At 39.1% G+C, this 20,697-nt stretch overlaps 1 protein-coding gene across 7 annotated transcripts in view; it reads left to right on the top strand.

Annotated features, from left to right (window-relative positions):
• Positions 1–20,697, top strand: part of RALGPS1 (Ral GEF with PH domain and SH3 binding motif 1) — a 75,808-nt gene that overhangs the window by 37,318 nt on the left and 17,793 nt on the right. For 6 of the 7 annotated variants that reach the window (XM_057401636.1, XM_057401631.1, XM_057401632.1 and 3 more), the window contains 3 exons: positions 10,916–11,053; positions 12,469–12,562; positions 16,379–16,446. In XM_057401636.1, coding sequence (XP_057257619.1) covers positions 10,916–11,053; positions 12,469–12,562; positions 16,379–16,446 — 300 coding nt within the window. Of the gene's footprint in view, positions 1–10,915; positions 11,054–12,468; positions 12,563–16,378; positions 16,447–16,687; positions 16,781–20,697 lie in introns of those variants that run through there. The other variant, XM_057401637.1, reaches the window with a different exon arrangement.

The following is a 20,697-nucleotide window of genomic DNA, read 5'->3' as shown; positions in this document are numbered from 1 at the left end:
GAGGGTATTTCACTCCGTGGCAGCCCAGGCTCAGCCGCCCATCCGCGCTGCTCTGGGGCACGGCCGGGCTCTGGAGTCCGCGGTCCGTGGCGTCAGGCGAGAGGCTGAGGCAGCCCGAGGTGAACTTGAGCTCCTTTGTGGCACGATTGCGTCCGGGCCGGGAAAAAAAAGAGGAGGAAAAAAAAGAGGGGGAAAGGCGATCCTGCGGCGAGCCGCCCGGCTCCGGTTGGGCGCGCGTCCTCCCTCCTCCCACCAGCGCCGGGACCCACCCGCGACAGACGGCCCCGAGCACCGCCGCAGGCATGACCTCAGCGCGGGGCGGGAGCTGGGCTGTGAGGGGGCTGAGGGGCCGGGCGTGCGGCTGTGTGCTCGGCGGCCCCCGGTGCTCCAAAGCGAAACGCCTCCGTCTGTCACCGGGGGAACGGTCGGCGTTGCACCGCTTCACGTTCCGCAGGCCGCGGTTTCTTAGCTCGAACTAGGTGGTAGAATGTGTAACTGCGGAGGGTTCGGCCCCAACATGTCGGGGCCAGGAAGGGCCGCGTCCTGCTCGGTCATCTCCTCACGGTGTGCTCGGTGGTGTGGAGAGATGAGGTAAAGGCATAGGGGTCACTGCTCGGATTTACTGACTGCTCCTCTGTGATGCTCAGAGAAGGAAGGCAAGGCAGCTTTAGGCAGAGAAGCGCCGATATTCCCCATGGTTTTTCCCTTCATAGGTAGATGTTATCAAGAAATGGCGTGTTCCCAGAAATAAAGTTGTTCGAGTTCAGGTAAGCTCTTCACATAACCCAAAGCTTTTCCAGTTCACTAGTTCCGTAGTGAAAAGGCTAGTTTAATTGAACCAGAAAGTGACAAACCATTAATTTTTGACAGACTTAGCAATAGGCCCATTACGTTTTCTTCCAAGGGAGCAGGTTGTCATGAGTGTGGCTGGTTTTCCCAAATTCCTGACTATTTCGAGGCTAGGAAGGCAATTCCATACCTAGATTACTGCTTGAGTATTTAATTGGTATTTGAGAATGAACATATTCAGGTTCTTTGCTTTTGTGGAAAAATGCATGTTTTTTAACTCGCTGTAATGCCCTGGAGCACCAAGGTTCTTGGAAACGCAGGATTTCCCAAGGATAAAGTTGGTTATTTAGGACCATATTTATAAATTGCCCGTAACCACTTTTGAGCTCTTTAATATATACTTAAGCGCTATTGATTTTAGGGCACTTATTTAAGTGCAGTTTAATGCCTAAAAACTTTACCCATTGAAAGAGACTAAATAGAGGCTACCCTTGTGGTGAGTTTTTTAGTCATTAATGTTCTCTTACAGATAACTGCGTTAAAAGTATTTGGAAGATCAAAAGTAGGCAAACCTCATGTCTTTATTATAGTCCTCTTTTCTGAATAGGAAACAACGTATTATTACACAGATCAACCTCCTGATGAGGTGCTGAGTACCTTTCTGTCTTTTTTAAAGCTGTCTAGATGGCCTGTTCCTTGAAACTTTTATATATAGGTCATGCCAAATTGGGTATGACAAAGCTGGCTGATTTCTTCAGCCTGTTGCCATTTTGTCTGTTGGGAAAAAGAAAGTTGTGCCAGCTTGATACGTGACAGGGAGCTTCAGTGGATGTGCCAGTGTCAGTTATCAGAATCGTTTGGGTGACAAGAGGTGTTTGCCCTTTGGAAAAGATTGAAGAGAAAAATGGAGTTGGCGTTCTGCTGGGACCAACTGGGAATGCCTTTTCCTTAGATCTGTAATGCTGTGTGTGGAGTTCATTGCTTTTGTTAAAGGCTTTAGTCTGAATTATGTGATTTTTTCAAAACATTTCATAGTTATTCCATTTGCTTTCCATACTGAGAATCTCAGACATCAGCTTGAATTTAAATCCATGATTGGGGAATAACATCTTGCTAATAGTAGTGTACTAATAGCCAGTTATTTCTGGCTGTGAAAGCTGACAGTTGTCTTCACCAGAGTAATTCAGTCACCAAGGAGTGGGCCAATGTTAGACTTGGCTTTGAGAACTAGTGAAAATGCTGTAAAACAGATGGTCATAGAAGTTAACTTTAAGTCAGTGATTGGAAGCTCTGGGTAAACAAAATAGATAAGAATGTGCCAATCTTAAAAACACAAACTTTGAGCAATCAAACTGAGTAATCTTTTTCAGGCAGTGCAGTTCAGTTGCGGAATACGTTTGCCAGAAGATCACTTGAAACCAGAAGTTAAAACCAAAACCTGTGTGTGTAGGAATAGCAGGAAAAAGAAAGAGCGAACAGGCAGATTCAAAGAAGAAACATTAAAAAAAATACCACCCAGACTTAAACACAGAAGTGTTTATCCAAGCTCTATCTCAGGAAGTCCCTAAACCACAGCTCACTGCTGACAGGAAGCTACATCTGGAAAACAACTATTGTACCTTTGCCTTTTTCCTATATTCGTTTTCTAAGCACTATCTTCTTTCTGACACTGGCTATGTTTGGGAATGTTTGCATGAATCATTATTGCAGTATTTAATCTTCTGGATTTTTTTCTTGATTGGTGAGAAAAGCATTAGGAGAAAAGAAAATGGTACTTTTGAGAAAATGTGATGTGTTCAGAGGAAAAGCTTTTCTAGGAAGCTCCAGGTAGCTTCAGAATTTTTTAGACTGTTTCAGTGGATAAGAGATTGATTTGCACCACTTGGAGGTGATTTTGGGCATAAATTCCTGAAAATAATTCCAGCTGAATTAGTGGTAACATTTTCTTTCACACACTGGTATCTTACTTTGAAAGTTACTTGGTTTATGCTTCACTTATTTGTCTGGTTTTCTGTGTTAGGCTTTATTGCTACAATGACCAAGGTGGAATTATTAATTGCAGTGATCCATTAGAGTGCGGGTATTCAGGAAACACCATGGGATTGTTTCCTTCTTTTAGTTTTGGCATGCCGAAGGATGAAACACTGATAATACTTTATCTCCTTCATTAAATGTGGACAAGAGAAATGGCTGGAAGTGAGTTTGTTGAGTTAAACAGGTTTCTTTGGTGTTCCAGTGACTGAGAAGTCTTAGATGTTCAGACTCTCTGGAGTGACCTTTTGGATTAGAATCCTTGCGTCTGGAAAATTTTCTTTTGAGGTCACCACTGTGCTTGAGTAAAGAAGAGCAAAACTTTATATAGATCAGCAACAATCTTAGTTTGCATGGGGCACAACAGGATCGTAAGCTGCTCAGCTGAGGATTTGATACATCAAAAGGGAAGACGGAGTGTCTGTTAGGAATGTTCTGTTTTCTCTGAAGCACTTGAAATCAGCTGTCAAATTGAAAAATCAGTTCACTGAAATGGTGTTAACTTTCATTTCCTTGAAAACTTGAGAATTTTTAAGCATGCTGAAACGTCTCTGTAGAAGCACTAGTATTTCCATCCGTCTCTGCCAAGCATTAGTAGAAAATGCTTGTCATACTGACTCACTGTTATATTCTTTGTATTCCTAACAGGGCTGGTGTTAACCATTAGTTCAGTCTACCAATAAATGTGCAGTGGTAGACCTGAGAAACCACGGGAAGGTTAGTGAAGTTTGGAAAGGCTGGTCTACATCTGTAACACTCGTAGAAGCCGTAACACTGCCGTTAAAAGCATTGGCACTTTTGTTTGTGATGTATTTTCTTTCACAGAAAAACTAATTATTTTCCTTTATTTCTAGGAAAAAAAGCCAACTGTACAGAACAATGTTAAATATGAAAAATGAAATGCAATTTAATGTTTTTTGAGTGCTCTGCCTGAGGTGAATGTTTCAGTGCTGAGCTTTTGATTAAAGAAGGAAATTACAGTTCTTCTTCTGATTAGCAAATGAAGCTGTTTTAGGTTTGTTCTTAATCTTTGTTCTTAGGACTCAGGACACAAAATAGGTATGACTGAGAAAGAAAAATGTAAGCATTATACAATAATGTTTGTGGGTAGAGCTGTAATAGGGAACAAGCAGTTGTCAGACACTGGGACCAGGGAGAAGACTGATTCTTTCTAAACTCACCCAAATGCCCACAGCTTTCCATTTGCTGACTTTCCCAGTGAAAATAAGTAATTTTTTTTCTGTTTTATATGTCCAATGAATCTTGAGTAACCTGCCTTGTAAAATTATACTTATTTTCTCCTGTTTATTTCATTTTTAACATATCAACGCTGCAGTATAGCACCTTGTGTAATATACTTTTAAACGCCTCAAAATAATTAAAGGTCTGCGTTTCAGGATGTACAGATGTATGCAGAGTTTTAGGATGGAATGAACAAGGCTGCACAAGTCCAGTGGTTTAGGTCTGTCCTCAACTGTTAAGTGCTCTTGCTCTCAGGCAAGTTCAGTAGTCCTGTGCCAGTCTCTCCAGTCTGACGTCTGTCCTGTACAGAGGTGTACCAGGACTGTGCTGCACTATTCCAGATGTTGTCTCACTGTTGCCAAGGAGATCTAAAACGCTTGTCTTTAATCCCTTTTGAAAACGATCTGTATTCTGTTTGGTTGCCACCTCTGTGCATGTAGTAACATTGCATTCTATTGCAGGCAACATTTCCTGCAAACTGCATGTTATAATCTACCTTAACAATAAAGTTAAATTTGTATTGCTGCTTTCTTAAAAATCACAGATGGTTGGGGAGTTACTTTACTCCTTGTAGGTCAGAGCAGGGATATTTAAACAGTTCATGTATTCAAGCTAAGGCTTGAGTAAGTGCTGCAGCTTCTGAGAAGATAGTGGGATCTGAGCCCTTTCCCTTTTTCTGGTGATGATTATTTCTGTTTCTTCCTTTCGAAGGAGCCAAAAGAAAAAGGGCACTATAGGGCAGTATGGGAGCTGCTCTTCACAGAGGGTGGAATTAAAAGTTGCATCAGGGCTGGAGTTCTTTGACTTTTGTTGAATGAACACTTGAATTTAAAGATTCTCATGCCTTTCAGTGTACTTGTTTAGGAATAATGTAGTTGCTCATTACATCCTGTTGAAGCTGTTGCTTGTGAGTGGAACTACTTTTGTACTCATGCATATACTATAATAATGGCAGTGTAGTTTCCATTGGTAATGTTACCCTTTAAAAAAAAGAGGTATTTGCCATTACTGTAATTGTCAGTCTTCCAATACTTGAAGTATTGTCTCTCTAAAAATATATACTGATCTTTGCTTGTGTTCTGACAGAGGCGTAACAGATTATAACTATTTTAACTAGTTGTACAGGATACCATTTGTTGTTTCCAGTTACATTTAGTTGGTGTCTCTGAAGTAAAATAATGTTCAGAATGTTCACTTCAATTTGTGAATAATTTGGGGGTTTCTGTTTGATTAGTAGAGGTGGAGTTATTGTGTATTAGTTACACTATGCATAGGTAACTATGCACTGACACAGCTTTTGAACCCTGAATTTGCGTGAATGATCTCAAAGTTTTATTCCAGTGAATGGTGTTAACACTGAAAACTTACTGAAGTAGTTCTTCCAGTGAATGTCTCAATTTGTGTGTGATCATACTTGAGGAATGCTGGGCCTGTAATAGACTGTGTGTTCCAGAGTAAATATTCCAAAATAGTCTGTCTATGCTTTCCAGGTATAGACAAGCCCAGAGTGGTAACGTGGCGCTCAAGTACTGTTTTCTGGTTCTGAAACCAGAATACAGAAATGCAGAAAACTTATCTTTGATTTCATCCTCGTATTGAAGAAATAATCTTGAGAAAGGAGTCATAGTAGCTGTTTCCCCTCTTAGTAACTTACTGGCAACCTCGTTACAGGCATTGCTTTTACCTGTGTTTTAAGAAGACTTTTATGGTGTTATGAGTATTTGCACTCTCACGAGCTGACGATTCGCAGGGGGAAGATGCCAGAGGATGGCAAGAATGCCTGTTGGGGAATTTGGAACTGTATAAGTAAAAATGATACAGACCTTTTTAATTGATAAAGTTTTTGTCTTTTTGACTTGGCCTCATTATAGTTCTCCATTTGTGCATGTGTGTGATCCTGATGCCACGCTCTGGGTACCTGACATCCCATAGAAGTGATAAACCTGGTTGTAATCCCACCTTTACTTCCCTGTGAGTGATCCCATTCACTTGGCCACTGCATCAGCAATATATTTTACAAATCACATGTTGTTGCGTTGGCAGAGATTTGTCTTCAGTTGTTTCCAGAGTACGCCAAGTCCTACCAAGGTTAACCAGGATATACATTTGGGTTTGTAGAAAAATTTTCCAGCCCTTAGTCCATGGAAAATATCCAGTCTTCTTGAAACCAGTGATACCACAAAACTGTTGGCGTTGCTGACTATGAGCTAATCTCCTAAGAATGGCGTCTTTGGTTTTACAGACTGCTGACTGCAGTGATTTGGACTTTTTACCACTTACTTAATTGATAAGTTGCTTTCTTGCTGCCTTCTGCTTTATTTAGTATGATACAAACATTCTACTGTATGTGGGAAAAGGCTTTCATAAATATAGCTGACTACAAATTTGAAACATATTTTTGTCTCTTCTGGTTTTCCTATCAAACCAGTGTCATTATTTAACTTTTGGGGAGAAAGAAGGGAAAATAATTACTTTCCATAGGTTTCCTTCTGTTATGCATGGCAGTTACTGCGTGTCTTGTAGACAGTGCTTCCTGTACTGAAAGAATGCTCTATAATACCCAGACATCCACGTTAGAGAGCAGGATCTGTGCATTCAGGGGCTTCTGGGTTGTGAATATCTTCAGAAAGTGTACGTGATGATCAGTAGGGAACTAAATTTGTGCATTAAAACATTTAACTTCTTTTTTTTTTTTCCTCTTACAGAATGTGTTTGTGGTTGTCACAGTAACAGTACGATTTACCAAACAAGTGTGGAAGACTGTTACAAATGTTAAGTAAGAATAACAGATTGGAAGTCCCGAGGCTAATTTGAAATACTTCCACATCAGCTAATTCTGTGTGGCAAAGTAGTGAATGTCTGACTAACAAAAATACCATAGAGCCGTGTTTCCTAACTTGCATTTGCAGAATTGCACTGCAGAGCACTGTGCACTAAAGTATATGTAAAGTATACAGTAGGAGTATGCTTTAACCCCTTAATTTTGGGGTTGTTAGCCCTACTATTTCACAGGATAGTTTTAGATCCATTATAAAAAAATAAAAGACAAAAAAGGACACAACTGAGAATGATACGAATTTTCACTCTGTATCTGCAGGTTTTTTTATGATCAGTTTTGCAACAGTGCGTGCTTGTGAGACATTTTTAGGTACTGTAAGTTTTTTATTACACCTTCTGCTTGCAAATTGTCACAGCCCCCCCCCCCCCCCAAGATATTTGAACTTCTGAATTGTTGAGAATACACGGTGCTGCTCCTTCATAGCTGTACATAATTATGTATTTTCTATAATTTAATCCACTTTTGTTAAGTTTTCCCAGTCATAATGTTTATTTTCCTGAGGTCTTTCTGACAGAGCAATTCTGTCTATCTCCCTGAACTTGTGGGAAGTAGAGGATAACAATAACTTGCCCAGGTCAAAGAAATCTGTGCCAGAACAGAAAATCTGAACCCAAATTTAAAGTAAATGTCACTGTGGTTTAAAGTAGTACCATCCAGCTTTTCCCTCTGGTTCAACTCTGTACATGTGATTTACTTGACTGAAAGTATTCTGTCTTTCATAGCATGTTATGTCAGTCTGTCTCAATGAGGAAGAAATCCCACACCATAGCTGTTAATGAAAATTGTATATGCTTGCACTGAGGTTCATCAGAATTGAGTGAAGCTGAATACTGATTTCGGAAGGCTTGAGATTATCTTTCTTAAGAGTATGTTGTTAGTACCCATCAACTGCAAAGTGTGCTTATTATCTGCATCAGTACTATTTTCTTCTTCAGAAGCCATGAGTATTGAATAAAGAAGTAATAAAAGCAGCTTAGCTATGAATGAAGGCACAAATATTGAGACTTAGATTTGCATCCTGCTGAGCACTGCACTTATCTATAAATACTTTTTCAGTAAAACTTTAGCCTTGGAAGTTGTTGTCTGGAGGATGGAGCCCTCAAACTGTATCATCTGGGTGGTGTTAACTGACATTTCAGGGTCACCTTGTTGTTGTACTTCAGTTTCTCTGTCTTGAAACTGTCAGTACCATTACTGCTTACTTTGAGCTCTGAAATACAAAATTAAGAGCTGGGTATTAGAATTCTTTTTGCCAATTTAAAAACAATCAGTTGCTTTCACACAGTGAGAATTCATTGATAAATTTAGTTTTGGATTATTTGGCCATGCTTTTCCTACTTCTGTGGTGTTATTTCCATGATGCCATAAGGTAATAAATACTGTGTTGTCTGCACACAATATCCAGCTGCAAAATCAGTTCTAGTAACAATGGAGAAAAGTCAGTATCACTGGAAAATGTTTTGTCTGTGGAAGCAGCTGCCCATGAGCTCACCCTCTGGAAAATATCCTGGTGGCTTCACATCTTAGAGAGCTTTCTCAGTGCACAGTAGCACAAATGTAAGCCAAGGTTTGAAAAACTAGTACTGTATGTTTTCTTTGGCATATGGCAACCCCAAGCCTTTCCTTTGAGAAGCAGGTCTTAAAGTCTTGCTGAAGGGAAGAATTTGTATTTCTCTGAGCAAAATAAATGTATTCTCATCTATTCCTATTATTGCATCATATATATGGAAGAGTTCAGAATGCCACTGCCCAGGTGAAGTCTGGTAACACTAAGAAAAAGATCAGTAGAAACTAATCCTTCTTGCTTTGAAAGGAGGCAGGAGAGGACCACTCCTGAAAAGGTGTGAGCTTGATGTGAATTTACAGAGAATATGTTTTGCTATATTCCAGCATATTAAGTCTGATTTTTTTTTATTGGCATCCATCAGTTTAGTTTCTTCTGCTTTGAGCTGCCTCCATTGGTTGAGCTTCCATTCTGTATGGAGTGCAGAGTGACACAAATCATCATGCACAGGTTATTTTGGGTTGTTTAATTTATACAGAAGCATTAAGTTTAGAGATGCAAAAAGACTGTTTTAGTCATGCTAGAACATAGTTATATTTTGCTGTAAGTTCACTGTGTAAACTGTGATTTCCTCTTAGAATTGCACATCCAGCAGAATCTGATCTGCACCTCATTTTGTCAGTAGAAGTCAAAATATCAAAGACTATACATAAAAGATTTCTACTGTAAATGGTATTACAGTATTCGGGTTGCATCCACTTCATTATTCTTTATCACTACTGGCAATGGCTTTGTGTTTGTGTAAGTTTTGCATGAACTGTTTGCAAACTTGTGTTCAAAGTTATGTGATTATAAATCTAAGTACTTCGTATTTCCTGCAGATTGTGCAGTTACGGGATTTTTTAAATTTGGAAAAGCAAAACCTATGTTAAGAATGGGTGAAGCCACAATTTCTTTCTTGTATTGTCTAGTTTGGGTATCCCTGGGTGTCGCATGGCTCCATGAAGAAGCAAAAGAGCAGCAAGTCTCCTTTATACAGTGATTGCTCTCACTTACTGCAGGGCGTCTTTGCACAAAGTGCCTATGTGGCCAAGGACACACTGAAGATGATGAAGTGTATTGTTACAACTCTACCTCAGCAGACTTTGTTGAGCCACAGAGTACTGTGCATTACAACTTTTTTCCATCCTATGATTGCACCCAGGGTCTGATCAACAGAGAGCATAGCTGGAAGTCCTAAACTGAACTGATTTTACACACACACTCAGAGCCTCTGTACTCCTTAGCTGCACTCATACAATTGAAATACTGAAACTGATGAAAGTATCCTCACAAAAGGCAAGAGTGGTACTCTTCCGCATCTTCATTTAAACACATTCCATTAGCTGCTGAAGTAAATAGATGAGCCTTGCATTATGCTTTCATAGTTGCTTTCATGAGTTTTGCAAGGCTGTGTTGTAGAATTATCTTTCAGTTTTCCAGAGCTGAAACCTAAAACTTTGTATGTAATTACAGTGAAGATCCAGTTTTCTCAAACTTGATGATTGTGTATACTTCCCAGTTAGTATTTTCCCCTTCGTTTGTGATTGCTGTCTGACTGTTCTAGGGCTGTAATAGAAGCTCAGTAAAAATCGAAATAGTTTGTGTGAAACTGAATGGCATGTGTTGATAAAAAGCAGATGGGTACTATGTAAAAGATCTTATACTTTATCATGGATTTATTTCAGCCTTAAGTCTGCCTTTTTCTCATAATGTGTAAAGGTAGAAGTACCATACAACATACAAACACTGGATGTAAGTATATTTATGGTGATGAAGATACCTGACATCTTGCTACACGTGACTTCTGTGACTATAATAGGCTTCCTTACCAACCAGATATTTTGTCTCGTCAACTAGCGCTTTGGAAAAGTGCAGCACAAGGAAGAACAGTCAGCATCTTTGCGTCTCACTGAGAAATCTGGGCCTAGGCAAATAACTGCCATTCTTTCAATTAAGACATTAAGAAATAAATGCCTTTTCTTTCTGCTTTTTTTAAATCATCACATGATCAAAAGCTAAATATCACCTCCTCGAGCAGTTGCTCCAGCAAATGCAGCCTAGAGCCTCAGCCAGAACATGCAGTAATATCTTCATGTGGTAAATAGTGGTAGTGAAGCTGGTGGCCAGAGGCTGTTGTGCTCACTGTCAGCTTCATGCATGCTGCCTGTACTGTCATTAGCAGTTCATAGCAGCTGTCACTTTTCTTTTCTTAGTGTCCTTGACATGGTCCTGCAAAGTACTCATAGCAGATGTTAGCCTATAGAATTGCAAAATCTTTTCAAGAGGTGTCATAGAACTCAAGCACTGATTCTGAAGTTTTTTCACCAAGCAAATCCGAAGCTCTCTTGTGTGATGGGCCCAGACCACAATGGGGGTGAATAGTTGCTGGCGGTTCTGTTCATGAAAAATGATTCAATTATTTGTGGTTGAAACGTAGACCAATTGGTTGATTGGTTTGTTTGTTTCAGGAATTTATCTCCTGGATTTAATCTACATTGATTCTGCATATCCTGCTTCAGGCAGCATTATGGAGAATGAACAAAGATCCAATCAAATGAACAATATTCTCCGAATAATAGCTGATCTGCAAGTCTCCTGTAACTATGGTTGGTAAATCTTTTGTACCTGTTAAGGCTTAACTAAAAATTCTGTAGTACAATATTGTGTGGTTTCAGTCCTGTGTAAAGGCAACACAAGAGGCTAACGTTGGTAGAGTTGAACACTAGTAAGTAATGTAGCTTCTCCTTCTGTGCAATTTCAGTCTTACCAGTAAATTAAGCAAATATGCATTTACTCTTAATTGTAAGAGCTATAACAGAAGTTGAGCAGAGTTTACTGCAAAATGTGGACTACAAATGACATATTTTCAAGTACAGCTATTGCATTTGGGTTATATTCTGTTCCCATCAGAGGCAGTCAGAAACATCTTAATATCTTTCCTTTGCAGTAGGTATGATGTCTTTGGAGCATAGAATGTCTTAGTTTTATTGTTAGCATACTGATACGTTTACAAAATGAAATACAAATACTGCTATCTACACAACAATTGTAAAATTGTGTGTTAAGCTTTTCCACATACCTCACTTGTTGATGAAGTGAGGAACTTGAGGGGCTGTTCCTTTTTGTTAACAGCATTTTACTCTCAAATTTTCTAGGCGGTTAGTGAAGCCTTATGTCAAGAAATGTGCTGGTTTGGGGCTGTTGATGAATACTCAGAGTGCTGTTGGTGACTTAGCATAACTTTTCTTAGCTTAAACGTGAAATAAGTTGGGAAACATTGAGAGCAGCTGCAGAATTGAGTAAGTTCAGAACATTTAAATGCTACAGTTTTGGAGAGTTTTGAATAGGAAAAAAAAGAATTTAGATTGTGAAAAAAAGGAGGTGAGAAATCACTTGTGTATGCTTAAGTATTCAGTTCTGGTCCTTTGCTGTCAGCTTGGGTGTTATAGTGTATTCAAAGGGACTAGCCATAATAGTGTATGATTCTGAATAGCTTGATTATTCAGCTATCATGTTCTTACTATGAGTTTCATTTTGTCTGAATACTTGGACAAAGAAACCTCATTATGTCACTAATCCTTCCTTTTTACAGTTTTGGTGGCTTTCTGTATTGCTGTACATTAATTTTTAGTGCTTTTGTTGAAATGAGAATGACAATTAAAGCATGGCCTTGAAGAAATAATATTCTGGAATAATAGGTGCCTTTTAAAAGAGTTGTCTTTCAGAGACGATATGTTAGATACTACAAGGCGTGTTCCTGACTAGATGTCAAGGGATTTTCCTGTCATTCTGAACTTAGTGTCTTTGTTTCTTGGTATTCAGCATTCTAATTTTTTTAAGTCTCTTCATGTTTCTGCCTGATTTATTATTTAGGAATGTTTAAAATCTCAGTTTCCATTAAGGTAACCATAAGAACTAGGAAAAAAAAAACAAACGAACCCCCAAACAAAAAAGCCCAACGTGAAAGAATGAGGAATTTTGGGTGACATTAATGTTCATCTTCTGTTTGAACACTCCACAGATCATCTTACAACACTGCCCCATGTGCAAAAGTATTTGAAGTCTGTTCGTTACATTGAAGAACTTCAGAAGTTCGTAGAAGATGATAATTATAAGTAAGTACTGTTCTTTTCTTCAGATTTTGTGGAATTTAATGGAAAGATCACTTGGCTATTAGTTTGATTTAAAGTGGAACAGAAAGTCATTGGCTGAAGGTAGTTCACTGTGAAAGATCATGCTTGACTATGGTTTGTGCTTTTGTGGCTGGTTGATCACAGATACTGAGCGTAGTGATGTTTCTGTAGGAAAATTATTTGGAAAAAAGAATGTGTTTGACTTTTTTTCATAGCAAAATTTATCTGCTTCATGGAATTGGAATTCGTGCCAGAGTACCAATGATAGAATACGTATGTTTTCCCTTTTCTCAGCCTCCAGACATTGTATGTGCTCACAAATAGAGATGCGTTGTGCAACAGATGCATATTGAACATTAGCATCGTGCACAGCTTTTTGAAAAGCTCAGGCAATCCATGACTTCGTTAAGAGTAGTCTGAGATTTAAATCTCAGTATTAATATTTAACAGTCATTATTTACTAATTACCCACAAAATTCTATGCTTCATTAAAATCATGAACATACAGAAAAACTATAGTAGTGATGTAGTGAAGAACTGTGGTTAGTACAGGCTTTACAGCTCTTGGATTGGGTTCAAGAAAGTGGTCATGTTGCTTAATGTGGTTTTTAGATGGAGTTTCCTGATGATGCATCAATGTTAACACTATATATACAACAGCTTTCATGAACTGTAATATCTTAAGAAAAATAGATTAAACAAGTGGTTTCTGTGAGTATATGATACTGTAACAGAATACTTTGAAGAACTACAAGTCATGAGTAATTCCAGCTTAAATCTGAAAATCATTTTAACTTTAGCTGCAGCCTTGCTGATAATGCTGGAAGGTATTTGGTGTATCTTAAAGACTTAGTACAACTTCTTCTGCTTTAGTTATTTCTGAGACTATTTCAGTCAAATTTAGGAGTTTTCTTTCTAGGCTTTACTATGGCAAGGAAAATCTGGACTGATCTCACAAGAGATATTAAAAAGAGGGAAATACTTGATTCTTAGCATAGTGAAGTTGCTGCAGTTTCTGTACATTGGAAAAGTTTGACCTTTTTCTGCCACCTTTGTTTCATCAGAATAAAGCTTTAAATTAAAGTCTATTCATCAAAACTGCACACAACTGCCCTGAAGGAGAACTCTGATGCCTCTTCTATCTTTGTATTTGTGCAGAAGTTTTTGAATTTTGTTTTGAATATTTGATTTCACATTTTCCTCTCGGTTTTCCCTAGTAGGTCTTCAGTTTTATAGCATTTTCTGGTCCCATGCCAGAAGAAACTGTAAGCCTTAAAAAGGCAAAGACTTCTAAGTTCTTATAGTGGAAAAGAATCTCATCTTTCTTTCTCTTTAAAGTGACCACTCTTTTTGAGCCAGGGACAGCATTAGTGTGCTCTGAAGAGATGGATGCTTGACCTTTGGCAGAGAGAACAGAACTATCTCAGTACCAGGCTGTCAGGGAGAGAAGCTTAGATAGTTGCCCTAAAATGTATTGGCAGGATCCCAACACACATTTTGCCAAATGAGAACCTCAGTTGCACTGAAAAGGGAAATTTGGCAGCCACTTTATATAAACAAGCTCTTCTCCACAATTTTTGTGCCAGTCCAATTGCTCGCTTTAGGTTTGTGCTTGTCAGCAAGTAGGAACACTCCAGAAAACCCCTGACAATGATGTCATAACCTAAAAATAATAGGTCTTTTTTGCTCAGCCTATACGCTGTTCTCTGCAGAAGCTGAGAAATTACAACTTTTGCTGGTTACAAGACTAAGGGAGAAAAACCAGGACCCAAAGCATCAAGATTCCTTCCAGCTATATCCAAAATGTATTGCTAATCTTTGTTATCTCAGGGCGTTACTGGTACCAGATGCAGAGGTAGCCTTCATAGGTACCAGATGCAGCTGCTGCAGGATCTTCTTCCTCCTTCAGGGGTGTAAGACAGTGCTTGTCCCCAGGTGTGCAGTTTTCTCCTTAGCTAGGCAGCACTGTGTTAGCCTGAGATTTCTAGTGTTCCAGCGGCCATATAGATTCATAGAATGGTTTAGGTTGGAAAGGACCTTAAGATCATCAAGTTCCAACCCCCCTGCCATGGGCAGGGACACCTCACACTCGAGCTATTGATCAATAGCTATAATTGTGACTTGGCTGCTCTTCCACAGTTCATTCTTGGGGACAGTGAAGCTTCCAGAAGCTGTTGGACCTACTGTTTAAGTGCTACATAGGCAGCTGAAAATGTTCAAGATACATCAGACCCATTCTGCTTCATACACAAATGCTGGTCAGAAATGCTCTGAGTGACAGCTTTGAGGCTTGAACTGCTTTACTGCAACTTAAGTCTTGTCTCAGAAAAGACGAGTAAGTTTTGTTCAGCCTCCTCATGGAGCAGCTAAATTTCTTCTTCATGTAAGGCTATTCCCTGTCTTCTTTTACTTGCCTAATATTAGGAGAATTATGTAAAAGTAGCTTCACTATCCTAGAAGTAGTTCCATCCTGTGCTGGAGAGAATCCTTCCATGAAATAGAACTGTGTTCAAGACTGGGTGCATATTTCATTTTCTGCATATGAGGTGAGGTGAGAGCAGAGCATGCGTGTACACGCATGGAACTTGTGCTGCTCAGTGGAAAATGCAGTGTCAGAGGAATTGCAAAAATGAATTTGGGTGGTGGCAAACAAGCCAAGGCTGGTTGAGACTGTACTGACTGTCAGTATCTCTTTGGAATGAAAATGTTTCCTATTGTTTCCAGCCCTCTGGGTGTGAGAGTGAACAGGAGAGAAGGTGGTCGAGGGGTGACATCTCCTTGTCAGAATATATTCCCTTTTCTCACAGTTTATCGTCAATATTTTGTTAAATGTGTCACCATGAGTATTTTATGTTTAACATCGTTCAAATTTAGGCTCATATTTATTTCTTATTCTTTTAACACATCCTGTGTTTTTTTATGTTGAATAGCTAGATTACATTTTCAGAGGAGTGCATTACAAACCACATCACTGTAAAAGGGAGAAGCTATTTGCTTACATTGACTGAATTGCAGTTGTATCTTTTTGCTATGGGCTTATTAGAAAAATGTTTCCACAGTGACCAAATAAATTGTGGCTGTTGCCACAGGGGACTAGTAAAACTGAATAACGTCTTTGATAACAACATAAGGAAAGAACATCAGAGATGAGTTCTTCAAAGCTGGCAGAAACTGCAACATGCAGTTACCACATGTGGGGACGGATAAGTAACAGCTCCCTTGTACAGACAGAAACAGAAGAAAGAAATAAGTATTTGTGGAACAGTGACAGGTTCGGGGGAGAAGGGTTGTTTGCTGCTGGTTAGAGAACAACTGTTACATGAAACAAGTTGAAATGAGTGTTCTGTTTTGCATAAACTTTGGTTTTGAAATGCTGTCTCAGGTGGTTGTCATCTGTTGTCATCCATCCCATCCCGCTCTTGTGCATGTCTTTAGTACAAAAGGCTTTCACTGGTGTTTTTATCCAGCAGAGAACTGCAGTCTGTAGCTTGAAACCTTCACAACTCTGCGTGCGTAATGCTGTGCAATGACAGCAGTTATTTCCTTTGGGTTTAAGCCTATTCCATTAAAGTTTACTTAACATTGTGGCTCTCCACAATTTTTTTTGTCAAACTGGTACAGAACAAAGAACCTATAAATGTCGAGAGTGTGTAAACATGAGAGGTGGCAAAAGTCATATGCACTGGAAGATCAAGATGTACTGGAGTGCTGAGAAGGCAACGAGTGCATCATAAAAAACACAGTGAAGCAGGGTAGCTTATAATATTATAACTTTCATTTAATTATCTTCTTTTCCAGATTGTCATTAAGAATTGAGCCAGGTAACAGCTCTCCTCGACTCGTTTCTTCCAAAGAAGATCTTGCAGGTATAGAACATCATTTGAAACTTTGATTTTTCATTACAGAAATCCTTCACTGAAGTATATGGCTAATCCCATTTTATGTCAGAGGGATTTTGGAGGAATGAATCAGTTATGAGTAGTTTAATTTGCAGAGTTTGTAGAGGAGGGATATATTGTTATTTGCTTTCTGGAAATCGGGTTTACCTGGATGGCAAAGAGGAGTGGTTTTAAGATGATTTATTGTTAGCTTTCACATTTTTAATAGGTAGCATAAAAATCTATTGGACTTTCCTCTGCTGAGATTAGAAACCTAGGGAAAACAAGTAAGGATAAAGGAATCAAGTTCTCAGGAAAAAGGAATAAAATCTATAGAAGCAAGAATTTCTTCAGGAAGGCACTCTTCCCTTCCCCCTCAATGCTCAATTTTATTAATTGCTGTGTAAAGTACAAGGAAGTCGTTCACAGGAGGAAGCGTTTTTTTAACTAGGTAAGTTCAAAAGGAGTTCTTAATTAACACTTTCTTTGTACAGACATGTGTATTGGGTCCGGCTGGGATGGAGTTAAGTTGTCTTTGTGGCTCGAAAGGTGTTGATAAGGCACCAGTGTTTTGGCTGCTGCTGAGCAGTGCTCGCAGCATCAAGGCTCTCTCTCCAAAACCAGCCCCCTGCAAAAGGCCAGAAGGCTGGGGGTGGGCAAGAGGTTAAGAGGGGACAGTCAGGACAGCTGACCCAGGCTGGCCAAAGAGATGTTCCATACGTTGTGCACAGCAATAAAAGCTGAGAGAATTGAGGGTTGCAGGGGGAGCATTCAATATTAAGGCATTTGTCTTCCACGTGAACCACTGCGAGTGCTGAGGTCCTTCATTCCAGCCAGTGGCTGGACATTATCTGCTGATGGGAAGAGGAGGATAAATTATTTTTGTTTTCCTTTGTTTCCATGTGCAGCTTTTGCTTTTCTTTATTAAACTGCCTTTATGTCAATCCACAAGAGTTTTTTTTAATCTTGTTTTCTCCCCCCATCATGCAGAGGAGGGGGAGTGATGGAGCAGCTTGGTGGGCATGTGGAAGCCAGTAAGATCAACCCACCACATCATGTAATTGATTTTGCTCTTGTGAGGATTTGCTTTTTCATACTTGAAACTTAAAACTAAGTCATTGCCTCTCATATGATTGTATTTTCCATATGTAAAGCATATGAGTGGGCTTTTCTGTTTTCTGGCTTTCGCTTCATATTGCTCATGTTTAAATACTTTACACTAGGGTTTTGGTGTTAAGATTTCATTAGGATGATGGTGGAAATTTTAATATTGGTTGTAGCAGCATAGTATGTGATAATCACCGGTACTCTCTAATTCTTAGTTAAGGGCTCAGACATTATTAGAGCTGTAATGGAAGGCAACTAGAAATACAGTTCCAAAGTTGGAAACAAGAACTGTGAAACTCTCCTGGCTTTATACTGCAGTGAGCTCACCTGGTGTACACAAATACTGATCAGCCCAATGTTCTGTGGTACCTACTCAATTGACTATGTGGTCATATGGTATCTGGCAGTATTAGGAGAGGATGAACTTTCCCCTCAGAATCCGCAGTGTCCCTGTTTGCTCCATAAGGCTGCTTTATTCAGAGTGAGAATTAATACAATGACTAGAAACCAAGTCTTGAGTCATCCTTCTTGCTCCATCCATCTATTAGTATTTCCTTTGGAAGCTTGACACGCTTCTGGACTGATGTACTTCTTGCTCAGCTAGGGAGTTCTCATGTATTGCCAGTTGGGCAGTGAATGCCACCAGCTTTTTGTAATACCCACGGGAATGTTTCAGTGACCTGCACCTATGTGGTTGCAAAAATGCAACTAAAGGGAATCCGGTGTACTTCATTGAAAAAAATAATTCCTGGAGAAGTTCAGTTAAAGTAAATTAGCATGAATTCAAATTGAAGTTTGCCTAAGCATGAAGGCAATAATTTATTGTTTATTTCACAGCATTAATAAAAAGAAATATAGACATATGTTAGTCTTGAATAATTCTGAGCTAAAATGCCCAACTATCAGTAACGAGATACTTGACCATGCAGAATTAAAACTAGCACATTTGAAAGTAGGTGAGTCAACTTTATTTGGATTCAGGTTGGAGTTTGAGATTATTTCCATTTTAGCCATTGTGTACCAGCAGTAAATCCTTTGCAGTCAGCAAACTATAATGGTAAGAGATGATCTCAAAATAATTTAGGCAGTAATTTAATGTTCCACTCAATAGTTTAAGGCATATGAGTCTCAATATAATGATCTTAAGGTAAAATAAAGGTTCTTGGCTCAGAAGGGCAGTCACCAGTTCAGTTCTCCCGACAGTCAAAAAGTTATTAGGTTACTAATGGCAGTGTAGTGTCTAGTTGAGTTCAGCGTGTGACGTACTACCTTCTGTAGGTGGTCATGTGTTTCCAAATACGGACAAAAAGCTTGATATCACTGGTAATAATTCCAAAAGCCATAATGGACTTAAGTGCAGGGAATAGTGTCTTTTTCATGTCCTAAAGTATAACTACTTATGTTGATGATGGAAATGATTTTTTCTTCCCAGCTTTGTGACTTTATTTTCTATCCAGCTTCAGTTTTCTCTTGTTCAAAAGATGATTAACGGTTTACTTTATCCAGGGACATCATAGGTTTCTTTTTTTTCCCCTTAAAGTATCTTTATGAATGTGAGGCTCAATAAGAACAGTTCAATCCTTCAATATTTCTGTTTGCAAAGTACTGGAGAAAACCATGTGTCCATTTTCCACTTCGGTTGCCAACTGGTTTTCCAGTAAATTCAAACAGGAGGCAGACATCTGATTAAAATGAATGTCTCACAACAAGCTATGTTTTGTATATTAGTGGCTAAGATGGTCTCCTTTAATTACCGATTGCATATATAATTGTGAATAGTGCTTTCAAGGGGAGATTTCATGCCTTCCATAACGCTGCAGAGATTCTTGTCTCCTGCAAGCAGCCTTTAAAATGGAGCTTTAAGCAGTTTCATTGAATGCTTTCAGGAACTGTGTGATTCACACAACTTCCTTGGCAGCAGCTTAAGTCTGTTCATTCTGCCTTGCTATGGTTTGAGAGAGAGAGGGAGAACGTAGCTGGAGAGCTTATAGTATGCTAAGTGTTCACAGTTTCCAGTTGAATTAGCTGTAAAAGACATCTGTGTTCCTGCGGTGTTGGCTAGAAGGTGCCCAGCATTTATGGTACAGCTATTAAGCAGATTGTTTTGGAAGGTATAACTCAATACATTTTCCCAGAACAAAGGAAAAGATTTAATGTTCTATATGGTAAATAAGTTAACCTTCTAAGCAACTAGCTAAGTCTAGCTCAGTACAGAAAAATTTATGCATGTTCTTTACCATCTTAATGTTGTTTAGCAAAGCTCAAGGCTTGGTGCTGATCAGAGTATAGAAAACAGTTACTTGTTCTTTGAAATATACTGTGTTTATCCTTCTTGGAAAGCAATATAAAAAGATTCAATAATGTTAAAATCATTACCATATCCAGAAAAGTATATCTAATACTAAGTGACTCAAAGACTGGTCTTTATGATTCTGTGATTTGTAATGAACCCCTTCATTACAGTTAGCATTTAGCAGTCATTTTTAGCAGCCAGGCCTCAGCTGTGAGCAGCCCTTATTTTGGGGGGGGTTGTTCTGCAATTGTCAGGGACAGACCTTCACCCCCTCCTGGTTTTTCTTTTTTTCCCCCAAGTAGGTCCTGGTGTAATTCTTGAGAGGAGAATAATGATCCCAGAGGTTTTATGTTACCACCTTACCAGGAGTCTGGAATAATTAATCTGAAACAGGTGTATTCTCTGTTCGGTTGTTGGGGTAAAATCCAGCCCATTGTGCTGAGTGCCTTCAGCTTTGAGAGCTGCTAAAGAACTTTCAACATATATTTTCATTACTTAGAAGCAGTCGATACATCAGATGTAAAGTATGTGATATGTAGGAGTTAAAAATGGGGAAGATGTGGAAGCAGAAGGAAGGTGTTTGCACATCTGTAACTCTTGGAAGCAGGTATCGTGTACACCAGTGACATCTGTACAGCAGTCCCAGCATTTCAGAATAAAAAAAAAAGCCCTACACCGTCATTTTCCATGTAAACACCAAGTCTGACATTTAGTTTTGCCATTTGTTTTAGTGGTTGCTTTGGCAACTAATAAATAGTTTGTGCTAAGTGCTTTAGCAGCCAATCAGTCTGTGGAAATGAGAATTGTCTAATCCTTCTGCAAGTGCTTGCTTATTGCTT

Source organism: Pezoporus wallicus, unplaced genomic scaffold, assembly GCF_028554395.1.
Source record: "Pezoporus wallicus isolate ANWC-B61680 ecotype Strahan unplaced genomic scaffold, APGP_CSIRO_Pwel_v1 contig_8013, whole genome shotgun sequence".
In the NCBI taxonomy this organism is placed as follows: domain Eukaryota; kingdom Metazoa; phylum Chordata; class Aves; order Psittaciformes; family Psittacidae; genus Pezoporus; species Pezoporus wallicus.
This window is presented reverse-complemented; position numbering and strand designations above follow the sequence as displayed.